The following is a 17,990-nucleotide window of genomic DNA, read 5'->3' on the forward strand; positions in this document are numbered from 1 at the left end:
CCGAGGGAAGGGATTCTCCCAGATTCCCACGGTCCAGCACTCAGCTGGGAGCGGCTCCTTTAAGACTCTCCCTTTCCCTGGGTCTGTTGAGGAGAAAGGGGCGTGGCCGGGTCCCGAGGGCCCGCCCCTCCCCTGTGATTGGTCGGTGGGCGTGCCGGGGCGGACCCTCGGGAGGGGGGCCTCCCCCCCCCACCCCGCTCCGTACCCTCCGCCCCCCCCCTCCAGTCTGGGGCTCCGGGTAAAGTTTCAGCCTCCGCACGTGACTCGCTATGGCCGCTGCCGTCGCCCCGCGCCCCTGAGCCGCGGCCCCCCGGACGGCTCCTCTCCGGGGACCCCCGCACCCCTGACGCCAGGCCCCGCCGCCGCCGAGGCGCTGGGTTAGGACCGACGCTTGGCCCACGGACACCTGGACGGGTTACCTCCCCCCTGGCTGCTTCGAGGTAACCTCTCCCCGGGAGCTCCTGGGGCGGGCTGGGCTCCCGCACGCCTTGGGGGCACCCATGGCGCCCGCTTCGTTGGAGGCGCTGCGGGCGAGGACCGGTGCCAGGCGCTGCTGACGGAGCCCAGGGGTTTCCTGGGCTTCCCAGCCGGCCGCCGCCTCCGCCTCCGCCGCCGCCGCCGCCGCCGCCGCCGCGTCCCGGGGTGGGGGAGCCCCGTCTGTCGCCGCCCGCCGCCCCGCGTCTCCGCGCGCAGCCTTGAGGCGTCTGCGGCCGTCGGCCGCGCGTGTCCCCGGCGCTCCAGCCCCGGCGGACCCGCCGCCGGGAACTCCTGCTCCCTCTCCCTTCCTCTCCTTTTTCTCTCTTCAAAAAAAAAAAAAAAAAAATCAAACAAAAAAGACTTTCAAACCTGTTTGGGGAGAGATCGGATGCCCAACGGACTGGCCTCCTCCCGCCCTCTTGTTACCTGAGCCGCCCTGTGGTTTGGGGGAGAATCAGCGTGGGGGGGGGCGTCGGCCGTACCCCTGCCACCCGAGGAAGCTTGCTGGGGGGCCGGGGGGGCGGGGCCGCTTAGCTGGTGTCCCAGGCCGAGCGAGGGAGCCACCAGTATTGGGTGCCTGAACGGATGCCGTTTTGGGTGGGATGTCCCTGGATCTCATTACCATGGGGGTTGTGGAAGTCTTTTGGGGTGAGGGGAGGACAGAATAGACTGGCAGACCTCTCTTTGCTAAGGATGTCTGGGACCTAGTGCCACCCACGAGGCTTGGAAGCTGCTAGCCAGATGTGTGTATGTGTGTGTTGGTTTTGGGGGGGGGGGGCGGGGAGGCTAGCTACGTCCTGGTCCTGTCCCTTCTCTCTGGGCACTGCCCTGTCAAGTCTGCTCCAGGAGAGAGGGGGACGGTCCCCCAGTTGTGCTGGGCTAGAGATAGGGACTGACTCATATGGCAGTCAGATTAATGACCACCCCCTTCCTCTTGCCCCCAGCCTTGGAGAAGTTTCTTCACCCTCCATCCTGTCTTGAGTGGGATGGATGCCCAGTGCACTGCAATGGAAGGGTACCCCCTGCTCACACCTGGTTCCAGTACCCCCTTCTGCAGCCTGATTGCCCTCTGCCTGTGCACACATGTATCTGTATATGTTCTCCAAGGGGATTGTTCCTAAGAACACTTCTCCACCTCTATAGGATGCTGCTATTTCAACCCCTCCATTCTGCTCCTGGACACCCCCTCCCAACACACACCAGTGGGGGAGGGATTCAGGGATGTCGACCTCCTAGCTGTGGCCATCACAGGGCAAGATTGAAGGGAAGTGATTCAGGAAAGATTTTTCAGTTCTTGCTAGGAAATTGGGGCACTGGGCCCCAAATTCCTCCATGCTAGACTGGCTAGGAGTGTGAGTAGCCCGGAGATGATGGAAGAGAAGGAAGAGTATACAGAGTTGTGGCTCGTTCATCCTTCTGGAGGAAGAAGAGGGTGGTTGTGGAGTCAGGGAGTTTGTGGCTGTGAACGATGGTGCACTGGGAGGGGCTGGGACAGCAGTCCTGCCTGAGCGTCTGGGCCTGAAGCAGAGAGGTCAGTGGGGTCAATCTGGAGTAGGCCCTTGGGAGCCAAGGAGGAGGGTGGATCCGAGGAGGGTGGATCCCTAAGGATGCTAAGGGTGTAAATGCCTGAGGCTGCCACTGCAGGGGTTTCACCACCAGACTCCCAAGGCTGCACAGGCTGCACAGACTGACACTGTGACAGCTCTGGAAAGACCCCGGGCTGCAAACAGCCTAGTCCTGCTACAGCTCTAAATCCCTGGCTCTTCAGAGTGACCCTGTTAGCCCTGCCGCCACTCTGGGACACCTCTTAGTTCCCCTCCCACTCCCAGCCATGCAGCAGTAGCCTGGCAGGAAGCTAGCTGTAGGCAGCAGCCCCATCCCGAGGGCCTCCCCCGCTAGGCACAGTCACCCACACATGCCATGACGTGGTTCCTGCTCCCCTGTCTAGTGTGGTGGAAAGGACATTCAATGGCCTTCAGGTCTGTTTTCTATTTGGGGGACATTGACCCAGACCCTAATGAGTGACTTCTCCTTCCCTTAAGCCATTTGGTCTCTGGCTTCTGAGACCTTTTTCCCAAGCTACTCTTTGCCCAGACTGTAGGCTCTTATGGCTGAGATGGTCCTTGGAACTGTGTAATAGGAGAGTGGGGCCTGCCTCTAAATACAAGCCTCACTGCCCAGGCCCCCCTCCTCTGGGAAGCATAAGCAGGGCAGGACCTAGATTCAGCTGGAGGGGGTGTGTGTTGGGGCCTCTGTAGGATCAGTTTGGGAGCGTTGCCTGGGGATCTAGGGTGAGGGCATCTGCGGAAGGTAATCCTATCCCTGTGACAAGTAAGCAGGGTAATCTCCACTCCTAGCACCCCACACCCCTGTCTGGTGGGTGGTGGTGGTAGCGGTGGTTTGGGGAGTGTGGGAAGCTGGCAGGGCCCCTGGCAAAATGACCAGGGTTGTCTTGACGGAATTTTGGGAAAGGCGCGTCAGCACTGATAGCCCTGGCTCCCACATCCTCTGTGATGCTTGCAGTCTTTACCCCTCTGCTCCCCTCTCCACCCTCCAGCTGCTGGCGAGCCCACACGGTTTGTGGGGGCATGTGAGGTGGGGGACAGGGCCTGGATCTCTGTGTGTGTCCAGGGAGTGTTCTGGGAATTGGCAGAACTGGCTGATGGTGTCTGGATGTCCCTGCAGGGTGGGCAGCCTGTAGGGACCTGGCCCAGAGTGTGAGAATTTGTCAGCATTGTCGTCGTCGTCATCGTCGGTGTGTCTGTCCTTGTCTGGCTTGGGTGTGGATGTCTCTTGCTTGTCTGGGTCTCGCGCCTCCTGCTCTGGTCCTCACTCCTCTTCCAACACCCCCCCTCCCCCCCCCCAGCTGGGACTGCCTACTTGCTCTCTTCTCCCCGCAACTGGAGCCTCCCTTGCCTGTTCCTGGAATTTGGAAAGAAGGAGGAGGAAGAGGCAGGCAGGCAGACAGACCTCCCACACGCTAGCCCGCCCGCCTGGCATCGTGGGGAAATGAAATAGGTATTATAGAGCTAAGTTTTCTCTGGCTTCCCCAGACTCTCCAGCACATAAGAGCCAGCTCTTACAGACAGAGGGCCATGGGCTGCCCACCCCTCAGGGCATCCTGCCCCAGAGGCCCCCTGCTGGACCTCCAGGCACCACCATCAGCCTGGGGAGCCGGTGGGGGGATTAGGCTGCTGCCAGCCTGGCCAGCACCTGTTGCCATCTCCATCCCTGTAACCGGAGCTGGCCAGGGAGGGGGGCTGCAGAATGACAGGTGGGATTGCTGCAGCCAGGCAACTCCCGTCCCTAAGTAGATATGACTTTCCCTTCCAGCCGGAACTAGGAAAGCTCCCCCCCCACCCCCGACCTCCCGAAGTGTCAACCTGATCTCAGCCTTGATGCCCGCGTCCTGCCTGTGGTCCCTCACCCCCATCACTGGCTGCACACTGGGTTGTCCTCCAAGTTCCCGGAGCTCCGCTGTCCTGGCTGGGCAAGGTGTGTGTGTGTGTGGTGTGTGTGTGTGTGGGGTGTGTGTGTGTGTGTGTGTGTATGTGTGTGTGTGTGTTAGGGGGGCGTAGATGGAGGTGGTTCTCGGTTAATGTTTTAATTGCATAAAAACTGGGAGCTCAGCTCTGGGCCAGTGGGGAGTCTGGGTCTGGCTAGCCGCCCGGTTTGGGCTAAATATAGTCTGGGACATCTGCAGAGAAGGGGAGGGGGTAGAGGGAGGTTCCATTCCCCCCCACCTCCAACCAAGGTGCCCTGGCCTGGACGGGCACCTTGGAGCAGGGAGGGGGATCCTCAGCACAAAGGGCGGGGGGGGGGCAGGCTGAGCAATTGGGGCCTTGGCTGCCTGGAAGTCAGCAGACACCTCAGATGAACCCAGAGGCTTAGGACAGAGCCCAAGTGGGGTGCGCTGACTGGATCCGCTGGCCTTTTTCCTTCTCCCTCCACCCCCTGGAGTTGCCTGAGGTCAGGCAGTCTTTGTGTGTCATTGCGCCCATCCGGTGGTATGTCACTGTGACCTACTCGCTGTGTGCCTGTGTGTACACACACCTACCTCGGAGTGGCTTCCTTCTGACCCCTCCCCCTGGAGCCTCTGTCCTCTGGGTCCTACTGCAGGTCGCTTGTCCTTCTTCCCTCAGTCCCTTGCCCCACAATGAAACCTTCCGCCCAGGAATCGAGACTTGAGAAGGGGAAGCTGCGGTGGGGAGTTCTCTGATCTCCAGTCACGGCAGGAAGTGGAGAGGAGGGGGCCTGAAGGAGGGAACCATGAGTGGCAGGTGGGGAGGGAGGTCTGTCAGGCCCCCGCACAGACTGACCGTGCTCTTAGTGGTGTGAGGACACCTTGTCAGCGGTCCGCCTTCCTTCCAGCTGCAGGTAGAAGAATGTTGGGGAATGGCTGATTCCCTAGAAGCCGGGAGTTATCTAGATCACCACCCCACCCACCAACAGGGTGAAAAAAACATCTTCCTGTCACGTGGCTGTCACTTCCTGTCCCACTGTGGTTCCTGGGATGTTTGTTGTTGGTTACCATGGGGATGGCGCTGTAGGCACTACCCCTGGTTCTTGTGGGGAGGGAGTTGCTCCTCCCCTCAAGACCCACAATTGAGAGGGAGACTGGGGGGTGGGGGAGGCTGGCTAGGGGGCCCTTTCAGGCTGTGTGTGGTCTCTGATGCCCTGGGTCCCTCGGGGCTCCCTAGACCTCTGTCTGTGGGAAGGAGTCATTGCCACCTACTCAGACTGAGTGTTGGAGAGACTGTGCCCACCGCGTCTGGCTGTGTTTGACTGTGTGAGGCTGATCGATTCGGCAGCCCTGTTCCCTTCTAGCCTAGGTCCCTCTGCTTTGTAAGATCCTAGATCTCACATGCGCCCTCCCCCTGGTGTGAGAGCCTTCTCCCCATTCCGGCCTGTGTCCTCATGGGCAGTACCTACCCCGGGAGCTTCTGTGGTTTCTTGGAACCCAGACAGGGCTCTAGGAGGATCGTGTGTGTGTGTGTGTGTGTGTGTGTGTGTGTGTGTGTGTGTGTGTGTGTGTGTGTGTTATGCTTGCTTCTCCCTGCCCGCCCTATTCTTTAAGGGGAGACCACGAGGTTTGGTGAGCCCATTTCCTCACCTCCCTTGTGGGCTCCCCTGATTATCTAGGGATAATCAGCCCCAACTGGAGTGGTTGGGTGTGGAGTAGGAAGTTGCTGGGGGGTCCACGATTGTGGGGGGAGGTTGGGGTGGGTCACAGTCTGACTCAGGCCTGGTCTGGGGTTAGAGCCAAAAGGATATCCTGAGGTAGGAGGGGTGTTCCTGGCTTCTCTGCAGCTTGGGTCCCCGGGGAGGGGGGCTGGTAGCATCCAGTGCTGTTGGCAGTTTGCCCTAGGATTCAGCTCAGGCTTGGGGCTGAGCTGAGGGGATGAGTGGGCCCCGTCCTGCTGCCCTGTCCCTGGCCTGGATGACCCCCTCCCTTCACTTGTGTTTCCTGCATGGTGGAGTGGAGGCAGACAGTGGTGAGGGGGCAGCTGCCAAGGTGAGGGTGGGGAAAGCCCCGTGTCAGGCTGGAGGTGAGGCCGGTGGTTTCCAAGCTGGGGGGTCCCCGTTGTGCCCCTTTGGTGCCCCAAAAACAGAGCTGCCTGTGTACGGTCCATACACTCCTGTGGTCTGGCTGTGGCCTCTGCAGGCTCATCTCTTCCTCTTCCTGTTTTCTTCCTTCCTCATGGCTTGGTCCACTTCTTGAGGCCTGGGTTGCCCCCTGCCCTTTCACCTACTCTCTGCGCCTCTGCGCCCGAGAAGATCTGCTGAGAGGTGGTGGCTCTTTTTCTGGGTGTGTCCCTTAGCCACCCTGGGCTTTGGAGCATGTCCCCCAAGGTTGCTTTGTGGGGGACCCAGTGAAGACCCCACTTCTTTCTCCTGAAGCCTGACCTGTCATGGATTGGGTTGTCTGTCCAGTCGCCCTCACTCAGTCACTGTTGACACTGCCCAGGAGCCAGGCAGCTCTGGAACTCCAGAGCTGGAGTAGAACTTCGCGCTGTGTGGTACTAAGCTTTGGGTTGTGGGGAGACATCAGATCCACCTGCACCTCCACCCCCCTCCCAAGCCTCCCACCAATACTGGGGCTTTGAACTCAGGGCCTGGGCTCTGTCTCTTAACTTTTTATTCAAGGCTAGCACTCTATCACTTGAGCCACAGCTCCACTTTTGGCTTTTGGGTGATTAATTAGAGATTAAGACTCTCGTGGACTTTCCTGGCTTTGAACCAAGATCCTCAGATCTCAGCCTCCTAAGTAGTCAAGATTATGGATGTGAGCCTCAGGCTGCATCCCAAGGCCATGACAGTGGTAGCACAGCCCTCATCAGTAAGATGCAGCACCTGCACCCCCTTCACCCCCACGAGGACCTTGCTGTGGGCCAGCACCTACCGGGGCAGGTTTTCAAACCAGCCCTAGCTGCAGAGACAGGCTGGGATTGGGTAGGGCTGGTGGAGAAGATAGGTGGAGGAACCTCCATCTCTCCCTGCCTCCCCCAGGTGCCTCCTTCTTTCAAAGTGGGGCTGTGCTTGTCCAGCAGGAGAGGAGTAAGAGCTGTGGCCAGGAGGGGCCCTGGGAAAAAGGAGGAAAAAGGGCAGTGACCATTACTGCTCCCCAACCCGCTTGCCTGTAGTTGAAGGAGCGGGGAGGAGGGGAGAGGTTGCGGCTTTGTGTGTGTGAGTGTGTTTTCCTGGAAAGTTTATAAATAGTTCCAGCCCACTGTTCTCCTTTGAAATCGGCCCTGTCCCGCCCTGCCCCTGCTTGGCCAGCTCTGCCAACTCCTGGCAGGGTAGGGGGTCCGAAGGAGGCAGGGCTTTGTTGCTGCCAAGGCTGAGTGAGTCCCTCCCACCCAAGTGGAGTTTGAGCTCTGGGTGTCATTTGCATATGATTCATTAACTGTCTAGAATGTTTAGGAAACCCCCTGTCTCCCCTTCTTTTAAGCTCCAGGATCCTAGCTCCTTCTCTCAGTCCTTCCAGAAGGGACTGCTTGGCTTCAGTTTGTGGGGAACTGCTCTTTTGCGGGAGGCAGGGTTACAAGAGGTAATAAACGAAGAAGGGAGACTGGGCCCAGGTGGGCTTGGAGACCCTTGGTTCCTCACCCCAGGATAGGGGAGGAAATGGTGTATTTCTCTTCCCCCTTTCCTCTCTCCACATCCAAAGGTTTCCTTTTTTTTTCTTGGTTTGGTTTGTGAATTGCAAGAAGGGAATTTGGGAAAGGGCTGTGGTCAGGCCTCCACCCACACCCATAATATCTGTCTCCCCACATCCCTCTCCTCTGTCTGGGGGGAAGCAGACCCTGGAACAGGGGTAAGGTTCCCTCCTCGTTCTGGCCACAGATGCGGGACCTGCTTGGGGGGTGACATGGGAAAAAGAAGGCAGACAGCCTGGCTCCCTTCCAGGGTGGTGGTGAGCCGTGGGGGAGGAGGGGGTGGGTGCCCAGGTGTCCACGCCGTCTACATGGGACTGGGTGAGGTTCTTCCTTCAGCTCAACTGCCTCAACCGCCAGTGTGGAGGTAGGCAGTTCACAGGCGAGTAAACATGCCTAAAGAGGTTAAGTGACTCGCCTAAGGTCATCTACAGTGGCAGAGCTGAGATTTAACTCTTCAGATCTTTTTCTTTTTTTTTTTACCCCTACCATCTTCACGGTTCTGGCAACTCTTGCTTTTCTTTCAACAGTGTGGCTCTGAGGAATAATGTGTGGGAAGCTGGGGATATTTGACCCTGGAGAAGTAATCCTGGTACCTTCGAGGAGAGAGACCCCAGTGCTCATGACAATGACTGGTGGCAGCTACTCTCTCCATCTCCCCCCTTCTCCCCCTTTGGTGTGCTGTCACTAGGGCTTGAATTCAGAGCCTGGCACTGTTGCTTAGCTTTTTCACTCAAAGCTCTGCTCTACGACTTGAGCCACAGCTCCACTTGCAGCTTTTTAGGGAGTGGCTAATTGGAGATAAGACTCTCATAGTTTCTTGCCTGGGTTGGCTTTGAACCATGGTCCTCAGACCAGCTAAGATTACAGGTATGAGTCACTGGCAGGGCCCACCTTCTCACCTCCCTCCCCCCTTTGTTTCTGGGCTGTGTATTGGAGATGCAGGCCTGTGGATCTCTCTGGTGCTTTGCAGTGGAGGTTGCTGGCACAGAGGGTTGGATGTGGGTATTATGTTTTCCCTTTCTCTGGTACTGGTTTCAATTCTCTGGTGGGGCTTTCTCTACCACTGTGTGCAAGGCACTGTGGCTCACCTAGAATCTTCTGCCTCAGGATTTGTGCTCTTTGTGCCCCACCCCCATCATCTCTACCCTTGCCCATCCCTGTTCTCTGATTAACCTGGCCCTTGGCCCATTTCTGTGACCTTTGCCCTCTCCCTCAGTGGAAACCCCTCCTTCCTGGGAGCTGAGCCACTTTGCACACGAGTGTGTTCGTTGAAGTTTGCAGATTGAGCTGGGTTAGGCTCTTGGAGTTTCTGAGGCCTTCGAGCCACTCCCTGGGGAATGTGGGGTGGGGGGAGCGGGGGGACAGGGTCCAAGTTTCATCCAAGAGTTCAAACTTTCATCAGGGACAGAATCGAAGCATTGGTTCCAGGTGGCTGTAATTTATTTCTTCTCGAAGGACAAGGCTGGACTCTAGAAAGTCCAGGCTGGGCGTCCCCTACCTGTATCCCTAAAGCTAGGCTAGGTCAGGATGCCTGAGATGGGAGTGTGAATGGTGCCCTGGCTCACGCCAGGTGCCTGCTGGGCCTGCCCTGCCGGGGAGAGGCCTCTGTGTGGCTGGGAACTGGTGTATGTGGCTCCATCTTGATGTGCGTTAGTGTGGCAGGAGGGAGGCAGGTACAGGGGCCAGCCTTATGTGTGAGAGCCAGCGACTGCACAGTGTGGGAAACTGAGGTTGTGCATCTTCTGGGAGCATATATGGGGGTGTGTGCACACAAGTTCTGAGCTGTGTGCATTGCATGGCAGATCCCAGGTGTGGAGAGATGGTATCTGCAGCCTCTCTGTTTTTCACGTGCGTGCTTGCACACACAGGCTGGGGCTGCAAGTGGGCTCTTGCCCACCCAGATGTTTTTTTGTAGACCTGCATGCATGAGTTCCTGTAAGGGAGGGGGGGTAGGTAGACACTTGTGAGGTACAGTCAGCCCCTCCTCCCCTTGCCTGGCTCTCCCTAGCTCAAGTTCCTTTTGTGTGGGGCCCACAGGGGCAAGGAGGGGCACTATGGCAGCTGGTCCAGCGGGTGGGGCTCCTGTTCGACTGACATCAGCCCCTCAGCCTTGGGAGGGAACGGCAGGGGGCTGAGGAGAGACAGGGGGTGTGCCATGCAGGAGTAAGGGGCGAGGCTGGCTCTGTGGTTGTTGCGATGATGAGTTAACTTTCCAGAACTCACTGGGGGTGGGGGGTGGGGGGCAGCTGTCTCCTCCCTAACCAGTACCTCTGCTCTCTCTCCCTATCTCAGTCTGACAGGGCCTGGTTGCTGGTCCAGCCGGGCCCAGTCCTGGCTTCTTCCACAGGGGCGTGGGTGGGAACTCCCCCCATCTAGGCCTGGTCCCCAGCCAAAGGCTGTCTGTGTATGTGTTCCCTGGTCTCCAGGTTTGAGCCTGAGGCTTGGAGCCTGGTATATACTGAGCTTAGGGAGTGGGGATGGACAGAGGAGGTTGGAAAGAGACAGAACTTATTTTGGGTCTCTATCACCCTGTTTTCTCTTTTCCTGGTTTTTCTCATCTTCTTCCTCTTCTACAGCTTTATTGAAATACAATTTACATACCATAAAATTCATCCATTAAAGTACATAATTCAAGCTGGGCATAGTAATGTACACCTGTAATCCAGCACGCATGAATCTGAAGCAAGAAGATTGCGGGCTGGAGGTCAGGATGGGCTACATAGGAAGACCATGTCTCAAAAAAACCAAGGAGACCCAGGCACCACTGCTCACGCCTGTAATCTTAGCTACTCAGGAAGCTGAGATCTGGAAGATCATAGTTTGAAGCCAGCCCAGGCAGAAAAGTCTGCAAAACTCCATCTCCAAAATGACCAGCAAAAAGCCAGGCTAGAGGCATGGCTCAAATAGTACAGTGCCAGCCTAGTAAATAAGCCATATGAGTTCAAACCCTGGCACTGACACACACACACACACACAAACATAAGAGAAAGTATACAGTTCAGCAGTTTTCATATATTCACAGGGTTCTGCAACCACTACCGCAACCAGTTTTAGACATGAGGACATTTTCATCACTCTAAAAGGAGCCCCATATCTATCAGCAGTCACTTCCCATTTCCCTAGAATTCACACCCTAGCTCCTGGTAACCACAAATGTACTTTTGTCTGTGTAAGTTGCCTCTCCTGAACATTCATACAAATAAAATCATATAACATACATATTTTTGTGATTGTCACATGATTTCCAGTTTTACTCATGTTAGTAAATATCAGGATATTTTTTGGTGTATCCCTTTAGGGGGCAGAATAATATTCTGTAGTGTAGATCTCTATTTTATTTGTCCATTTTTCAGTTAATGGACATTGAGACCCACTTTTTGACTAGTGTGGGCAACCCTGAATGGCACTACCCCTGAGCTTCTTTTTGTTCAAGGCTAGAGCTCTACCACTTGAGCCAGCTCTTTCTGTTTATGTGGTACTGAGGAATTGAACCCAGGGTTTTCATGCATGCTAGGCAAGGATTCTACCATGAAGCCACCTTCCCAGCCCTGATAAGTCTTTTTTTCTGGACTCATCCATATATCTCTTGAATATACCTAAGTCATGGGCTAATAACTTGAATGTGTAATCACTTGAGGAATTGCCAAGCTGTTCTCCAAAGTAGCTATACTATTTTACATTCCTACCAGCAGTGCATAAAGGTTTGATTTCTTCATATAGTCATCAATATTTGTTGTTTTATTTTGGGGGCACTAGTTTGAACCCAGGGCCTTGTACATGGTAAGAAAGCACTCTACCACTGAGTTCCATCGCTAGCCCCCCTTTTTTTTTTTGGCCAGTCCTAGGGCTTGGACTCAGGGCCTGAGCACTGTCCCTGGCTTCTTTGTGCTCAAGGCTAGCACTCTGCCACTTGAGCCACAGCGCCCCTTCTGGCCGTTTTCTGTATATGTGGTGCTGGGGAATTGAACCCAGGGCCTCATGTATATGAGGCAAGCACTCTTGCCACTAGGCCACATCCCCAGTCCCCCTAGCCCTTTTTATTGTATTTTGACACAGAATCTTGCTAAATTGCCCTCGGCTAACCCTGAGTTTTCAATTTTCTTGACTCAGCTTTCATGAGTATCTGGCTTTACAGATGTGCTCCACTATGCTAGTGGGCAGACATCTTTTTAGGGAAGAAAACAGAACCAGAGTTGATCATTGTCGTCTCATTTTCCTTTCCCTATACTGTGGTTTGAACTCATGGCTTTTCATTTGCTGGCTAAGCACTCTGCCACTTGACCCATACGTCCTCATCTGTTGCTTTTTTTTTTTTTTTTTTGATAGGGTCTTCAGATAGTCTGGGACCATGATCTTATGTAGGGGTACATAGCTGGATTACAGGTGTGAACCTCAGTGCTCAGCCTATTGGTTGAGATGGGCCTATTAACAGTTGTTTCTCCCCTCCCCCCCCCCCCCCCAGCTAATCTCAAGCTACAGAACTGGCTCATTGTGGTTTTGATTGGTGTGATTGTTTTTGTCAGTACTCGGGAGCTCTACCACTTGAGCCACAGCACTACTTCCAGCTCTTTCTGTTTATGTGGTACTGAGGAATTGAACCCAGGGCTTCATGCATGCTAGGCAAGCACTCTACCACTAAGCCACATTCCTGACCCGATAGGTGTGATTTTTTGTTTTTTTTTTGCCTGATTAGGTTCTGGGGCTTGAACTCAGGGCCTGGGTGCTATCTCTGAGCCTTTGTGCTCAAGGCTAGTCTCTCATTTGAGCCACAGTTCTTTTTTTTTTTTTGCCAGTCCAGGGGCTTGGACCCAGGGCCTGAGCACTGTCCCTGGCTTCTTTTTGCTCAAGGCTAGCACTCTGCCACTTGAGCCACAGCGCCACTTCTGGCCATTTTCTATATATGTGGTGCTGAGGAATCGAACCCAGGGCTTCACGTATATGAGGCACGCACTCTTGCCACTAGGCCATATTCCCAGCCCCTTGAGCCACAGTTCTACTTCTGGTTTTCTGGTAGTTAATTGGAGAGAGATAGGAGACTCATGGACTTTCCTGCCCTGGCTGGTTTTGAACTGTGAATCGCAGATCTCGGCCTCCTGAGTAGCTTGGATTACAGGGTCTCTTTTCACACACACACACAGACACACACACACACACACACGTGATATATGGGTGTGCATACCTGTGTATAAACTCTATGTATTTGTATATGTAGTCATTGTTTACAGATATATACCTGGTGGATTTGAAGCATCCTCTTGTGGATCTGTTTCTCATTTTCTCTCTGTCTCTGTTGCTGCCTGTGTCTCGCTGTTGGGGGATCTCTTGGGTTCATCGCTGTCCTCTGTACCCCATGGTGCTATCTGTGCATATCCTCTGCTCCCAGCTGTTCAAACAGGGTGTGGGTCTGTATACACACTGGCGAGGGGGCATGGGTCCTTTAATCTTCTCCCCACCTCCCACCCCATTCCGAGGGTGTTGCTTTTGCAGACAGAAGTATGGTGAACTCTGAGATCAGCCTCTCTCGCCTTTTCATCTCTGGGGGTGGGAGACTCCAACAATCACAGCCGTGGCTCATCCATGCTGTTCCCATGGATGCAATGGGAACCAATCTATCTGGGGTGCTGTAGCTTGGATTTGAGGGGAAGTGGTATAAGAGAGCCCCCCCACCCCCAGTTTAGGAGTCATTTTTCTGAGAAGTGCCAATGCTTTAGGGAAGCGGCTTTTCCTCTCTCTCCCACCCCCAGCACAGTCTCTGCGTCTTGACCTCAGGTGACCCACACTGGGGGAAGGAGAGACAGCAGCCGCCTCTGCTGCATGCAGTGATCTCTGGGGTGGCACCTTGGACCCTTTCTTCCCTGAGGACTCTCATGGGTGAGAGGCCTCCCAATGGGTCTGGGTTATGTCCTCATCTCTCCAGCCTGGCTGAGCTATCCTGCCACCCCCAGCGGTGCCTGGGCCCTGCTCCCAGGCTGCCTTTGCCAACCAGGCAAGGTGCCAGCCGTCTGCTCAGCTGGGTGCCACGGGAAAATCTCCGGAGCTCCACAGGGAATCCCGGGTGCCTGCACTTCAGTGCCCACTCACCTGTCTCTCCTCTTTCTGCAGCATCACAGGACATGGCCCCCCTTCCTGCCTGGCTGGGGTCCGTCTAGGAGTGCCAGCCCTTTTGGTGCCCTGAAAGCCAGCCCTGGACCTTCCCAGGAAAGTGCCAGCTCACAGAACTGCTTCACCAAAGGACCAACTCTTGGGACGTTCCCCAGGCTACCCAGCCCCCGCGAGGGTGGGGGCTCTAGAAGGCTGACATTAGTTTATTGACTTTGGACGGCCAGCTCCAGGACGAAGAGGGGGTGTGGGCTGACCACACAAACCCCCTCTGGGCCTAGGCCCCATGCCCCAAGGAGGGGCAGCCTGAAGCCCGCTGCAGCCCCCCAGCAGACTGCCTGCCTGCCCTTCTGACTGTGGCCCTTTGGCATGGCCAGCAACAGCAGCTCCTGCCCGACACCTGGGGGTGGGCACCTCAATGGCTACCCAGTGCCCCCCTATGCCTTCTTCTTCCCCCCTATGCTGGGGGGCCTCTCCCCGCCAGGAGCGCTCACCACTCTCCAGCACCAGCTTCCAGTTAGTGGATACAGCACACCATCCCCAGCCAGTAAGTCTGTTTGGGGGCCGTGGTGGGAGGGGGGCGTCCTGGGAGGGGGGGCTGTCCTGGGCGGGGTGTGTTTGGTGTTGAGCTGTCCTGGGTGGCTCTCTGGTGCTGGCTGTGAGGACTGGATGTGGAGGCTGGAGGAGGGGCTTTTCCTCTTGACAGTGGGTGGAAATGACAGCTCTAGGGAGTGAGAGCAAGTCACACCCCACCTCTGCCCACCCCGACCGGACCCAGTGCTCCTGAGGGAAAGGGCTTCCTCAAGGAAGAGGGCAGGGGCTGGGGCCACTGGAGCCCCTTGCTCTCCCCTGCCATCTCCTCCCCCCACTTTCCTTTGTGGGGATGCTAGAGAGGGAGGGACCCACAGGCGAGCCTGGTGGGGAAGGGACACTTGGCCTGGACTCCAGCCTTGGCCACTCGCATCACCTTGGCAGGGCCTTTGTTTTCTGCCGTGAGGGTCACGTGTTGGCTGGGTGGGGGTCTCAGTACCCTTCTCTGGCCAGCCAAGCCAGGTAGTGGGAGGTGGCGGCGGCTGTGGCCAGCTGGCAGAGTCCAGGCTTGGGGCCTGCCAGGCCGCTTACAGTAACTCTGGCCCCCAGGGCCTGGCTGGGCTTGAGGCCAGGGCTGGGGAGGAGGGAGCTGGGCCTGGCCTGGGGCGGGAGGGGCTGGGAGCAGCAGAACGGGCTATGGACAGCTAGCTAGCTGGCTGGCTGGTCAGCTGCTGACCTGAGAAACGTGTCCCACCTCTCCTGGCTGGCACGGACTGAACACCCTGCCCTGGGCACCCACTATTCCTCCCACAGCCACTGGCACGCTGCCTGGCACCATTGCCCTGTGTGCCCGGCTGGGCTGGGTCAGTGCCCCCTTCTCAGTGTGGGGGCAGTGCTCTCTCCCCGGAGCCAGGGAGTCTCTTTGTCCCTAGGGCAGGCCCTGGCTGGGCGCCTCACTGCCCGCACTGGCTGTCTGCCCACCGCCACCACTGCTTCCTGGATCAGCCCCTTCCCTCCCCGGCCCTACCAGCCGCCTGGGAGCAGCAACTCCCACTTTATGGCCCGGGGTCATGGAGGCAGACAGGTGCTGCCTCAGTTTCCCTTGCTGTCTTTGCCTTGCATAGGTATGTGAGGAAGATGGATTTGGAGAACCCCGATTCTGATCTGGTCTCCTAGTCTGTGCTGTGATGAGGGGTGGCCAGCCTTCGGGGCACAGCGTGACTGGAGAAAGGGTGGGTGCGCCTGGGTGGCATACTCAATGCATTTGAAAGGAGCAAGGTTCTTTTGCTGGTCTTAGGTCACTTGGAGCCAGGGGGGAATTTTAAGGAGAAAAGCAGTTGTTTTTTTTTGGGGGGGGGGAGGCTGTCCTGTAACTCAGAACTGTGGACAATTTGTCCTTCCCCATGTACTGGGAACAGAATTCTCACCTAGGGTCTGAGGGTGGGAGACTGGAGGTAGGGCCTGGGGTGTGGCCTCATTCTTGCCTGTTCTGTGCTAGACAGAGCAAATGCTTTGCCCTCTCCTCAGTGTGGCAAGCTGGTTCCTCTTTCTTAGAGGTGGGTGGGGAGGGCTCCTACCCTGGTAACCTTCTCCCAGGGTGGGGTGCCCACATTTCGGGCAAATGTAGCTTTCTCTGGCTTCCCCACCCAGCTTAGGCAATGCCCTTTTCCTGTGCCCTCCTCTGTGAGCCTATAGGTTTCCCACCCCTCCTGGTAAACAACTCCTCTGCTTATCCCATCCATCACCTGCTTCTGAGCTTCTGGTCCACTTTTGTCTGGGACCTGAGGTATGGCCTTGGGTCCAAGAGAACCACACATGCCCCTCCTTCTCCTGCAGGGCTGGAGGTACTGGTCAGCTCTAGGTGGGGAAGCTAGAGGGATACAAATTTCACACACCTAAGCTAGGTGCTGGTGGCTCACACCTGTAATCCTAGCTACTGAGGAGGCTAAGATCCAAGGATTGAGGTTCCAAGCTAGCCCAGGCAGCAAAATCCATGAGACTCTTACCTCCAATTAACCACCCAAAAGCCAGAAGGGGAGCGGTGGCTCAAGTGATAGAGTGTCACTAGCCAAGGCCCTGAGTTCAAGTCTTAGTACTGGCACAGAAAACAACAAAAATTCACAAATCTGCCTTAGAGCTGGAACAGCTCAGCCTCCCTTTCGGGCCAGTGCAGGAGTCAGACAGTTGGTAAGGGAGGGAGGAGTCTGCAGCCTTCCTCTGGTTCCTGTGGGCAGCAGTGCTATGTTCTGATCCTCTGCCACCCTTTCTGTAAGCCTGCTGGAGGAACCTTCCTCCTCCCCTCACCACCCAGCAAAGGTGTGGAGATGGGGCCTCCCCGCCTCTTCCTCTTAGGGTAGAGGGAGAAGATGCAGTACCCTTCAGAAGCTCAGGTGCCCTGGGGGAGGAGAGAGAGCCATTCCTGGTCACTATGGGTAGGAGGTCCCAGAGATAGGGCAGGCCTCTCCCTTTGGTGCTTGGCAGGGGAGGGCTGGTGTTTACTGAGGTTTGGGATTCCGTGTACTTTATGTGGAGGGTCAGGCCTGTGTGTGTTTTAGGGGTGGGGTCAAGGTTGAGTATGTGTTGAGAAGGGGATTAATGACTTGTGTATATTGGGTGAGAGGGTTCCAGGACTGAAGAGGCTATCAGCATGTGGGCTGGGGCTGGGGCAGGATTTCGGACAGAGGTGTGAGGAGGTGTGATTGTCTTCAGAGAGCACCTGCTAGGGCGGAGAGTCTCTGCACCTCTCCTTGGCTGGAGGGAGAGCTAGCCTGCCTCTGTGGTTGCAGACTCTGGGAAATCCATGGGCAGAGGGGTCTGACCCGGTCGGGGCTGTGGAGTGGGAGCTGGAGTTTCTCTGTCCAAGGAAATTACCGTGTGCCAATCCCTCCCCCGGCGGGCCCCTCCCCCATTTCTACCAGTACCCACCTCGGAGGGCTTTAGACAGAATCACGGAAGCAATGTTGCCTGGCGCCTGATCCCGAGCCAGGGACGGGGCCTGGGACATTTCTAGGTAGGAGTCCAAATGGGAGGCTGCTGAGCTTCTTATGCGTGGACCTAGGAGGAAATAGATGGGGAGCTCAGGAGGAGGGGAGGGGGCTGCTTTCCGTTTTAGGAAGGGAGGCACCACTGGTGTGGGGAACCTGGTTGGGGGCGGGGAGGCTTGCCAGTGCCCTAGGACCTCCGGGCGTCCCCGGCAGGGGGCGCAGGGGAGCCCCTGGCCACGCCCCCTCGCCTGTGTTTTGATCCTGGAGGCTGTGGGAGAGAGGTGAGAGGCCGGGGCCAGATGTCACCCCGTGCTGGAAGCTGTGGATGCGATCTGTTCACACCCACCCAGCGCCCCACCGCCGCAGCCGCAGCCCTGGGAGTCCGCGGGTGGCCTCCCCCCTCGGCCCGGCTGCTGACCGACCCCCGAAGGAACAGGGTGTAAAAGTCCAGTTCTTATGCCTATTTTGTTTCAACTTGTGGGGTGGGGGCAGGCAAGCTGGGAGCAGTTAATGGAAGAGAGTGGCTCCCAGTGTTCCACCCACCTATTGGTTGGATACGGGTGGGTCTCTAGACCCCCTCAGTGTGTAGCTGATGCTGGGCTTGCTATCTTCCCTGTGAGCCGGGGCTGTGGGCGTGCCTGGGCCCCAGGAGAGGAGGGGAAAGCGCCTTTCCCTTTCTCTCTGCCCATTCCTCCTCTTTGCAGTCTGAGCCTCCTCCCTCTTTCCCTTGGACAATGGG

The 17,990-nt window shown here is 56.7% G+C and overlaps 1 protein-coding gene across 4 annotated transcripts in view; it reads left to right on the top strand.

Moving 5' to 3' along the window:
- The first annotated feature begins 219 nt into the window (after positions 1 to 219).
- Positions 220 to 17,990, top strand: part of Rara (retinoic acid receptor alpha) — a 36,927-nt gene continuing 19,156 nt past the window's right edge. For 2 of the 4 annotated variants that reach the window (XM_048365575.1, XM_048365577.1), the window contains exons 1-2: positions 220 to 440; positions 13,740 to 14,283. In XM_048365575.1, coding sequence (XP_048221532.1) covers positions 14,155 to 14,283 — 129 coding nt within the window. In that variant the 5' untranslated portion in view covers positions 220 to 440; positions 13,740 to 14,154. Of the gene's footprint in view, positions 441 to 12,708; positions 13,509 to 13,739; positions 14,284 to 17,990 lie in introns of those variants that run through there. The other 2 variants (XM_048365576.1, XM_048365580.1) reach the window with 2 other exon arrangements.

This window comes from Perognathus longimembris, chromosome 17, assembly GCF_023159225.1.
Source record: "Perognathus longimembris pacificus isolate PPM17 chromosome 17, ASM2315922v1, whole genome shotgun sequence".
Taxonomy (NCBI): Eukaryota; Metazoa; Chordata; class Mammalia; order Rodentia; family Heteromyidae; genus Perognathus; species Perognathus longimembris.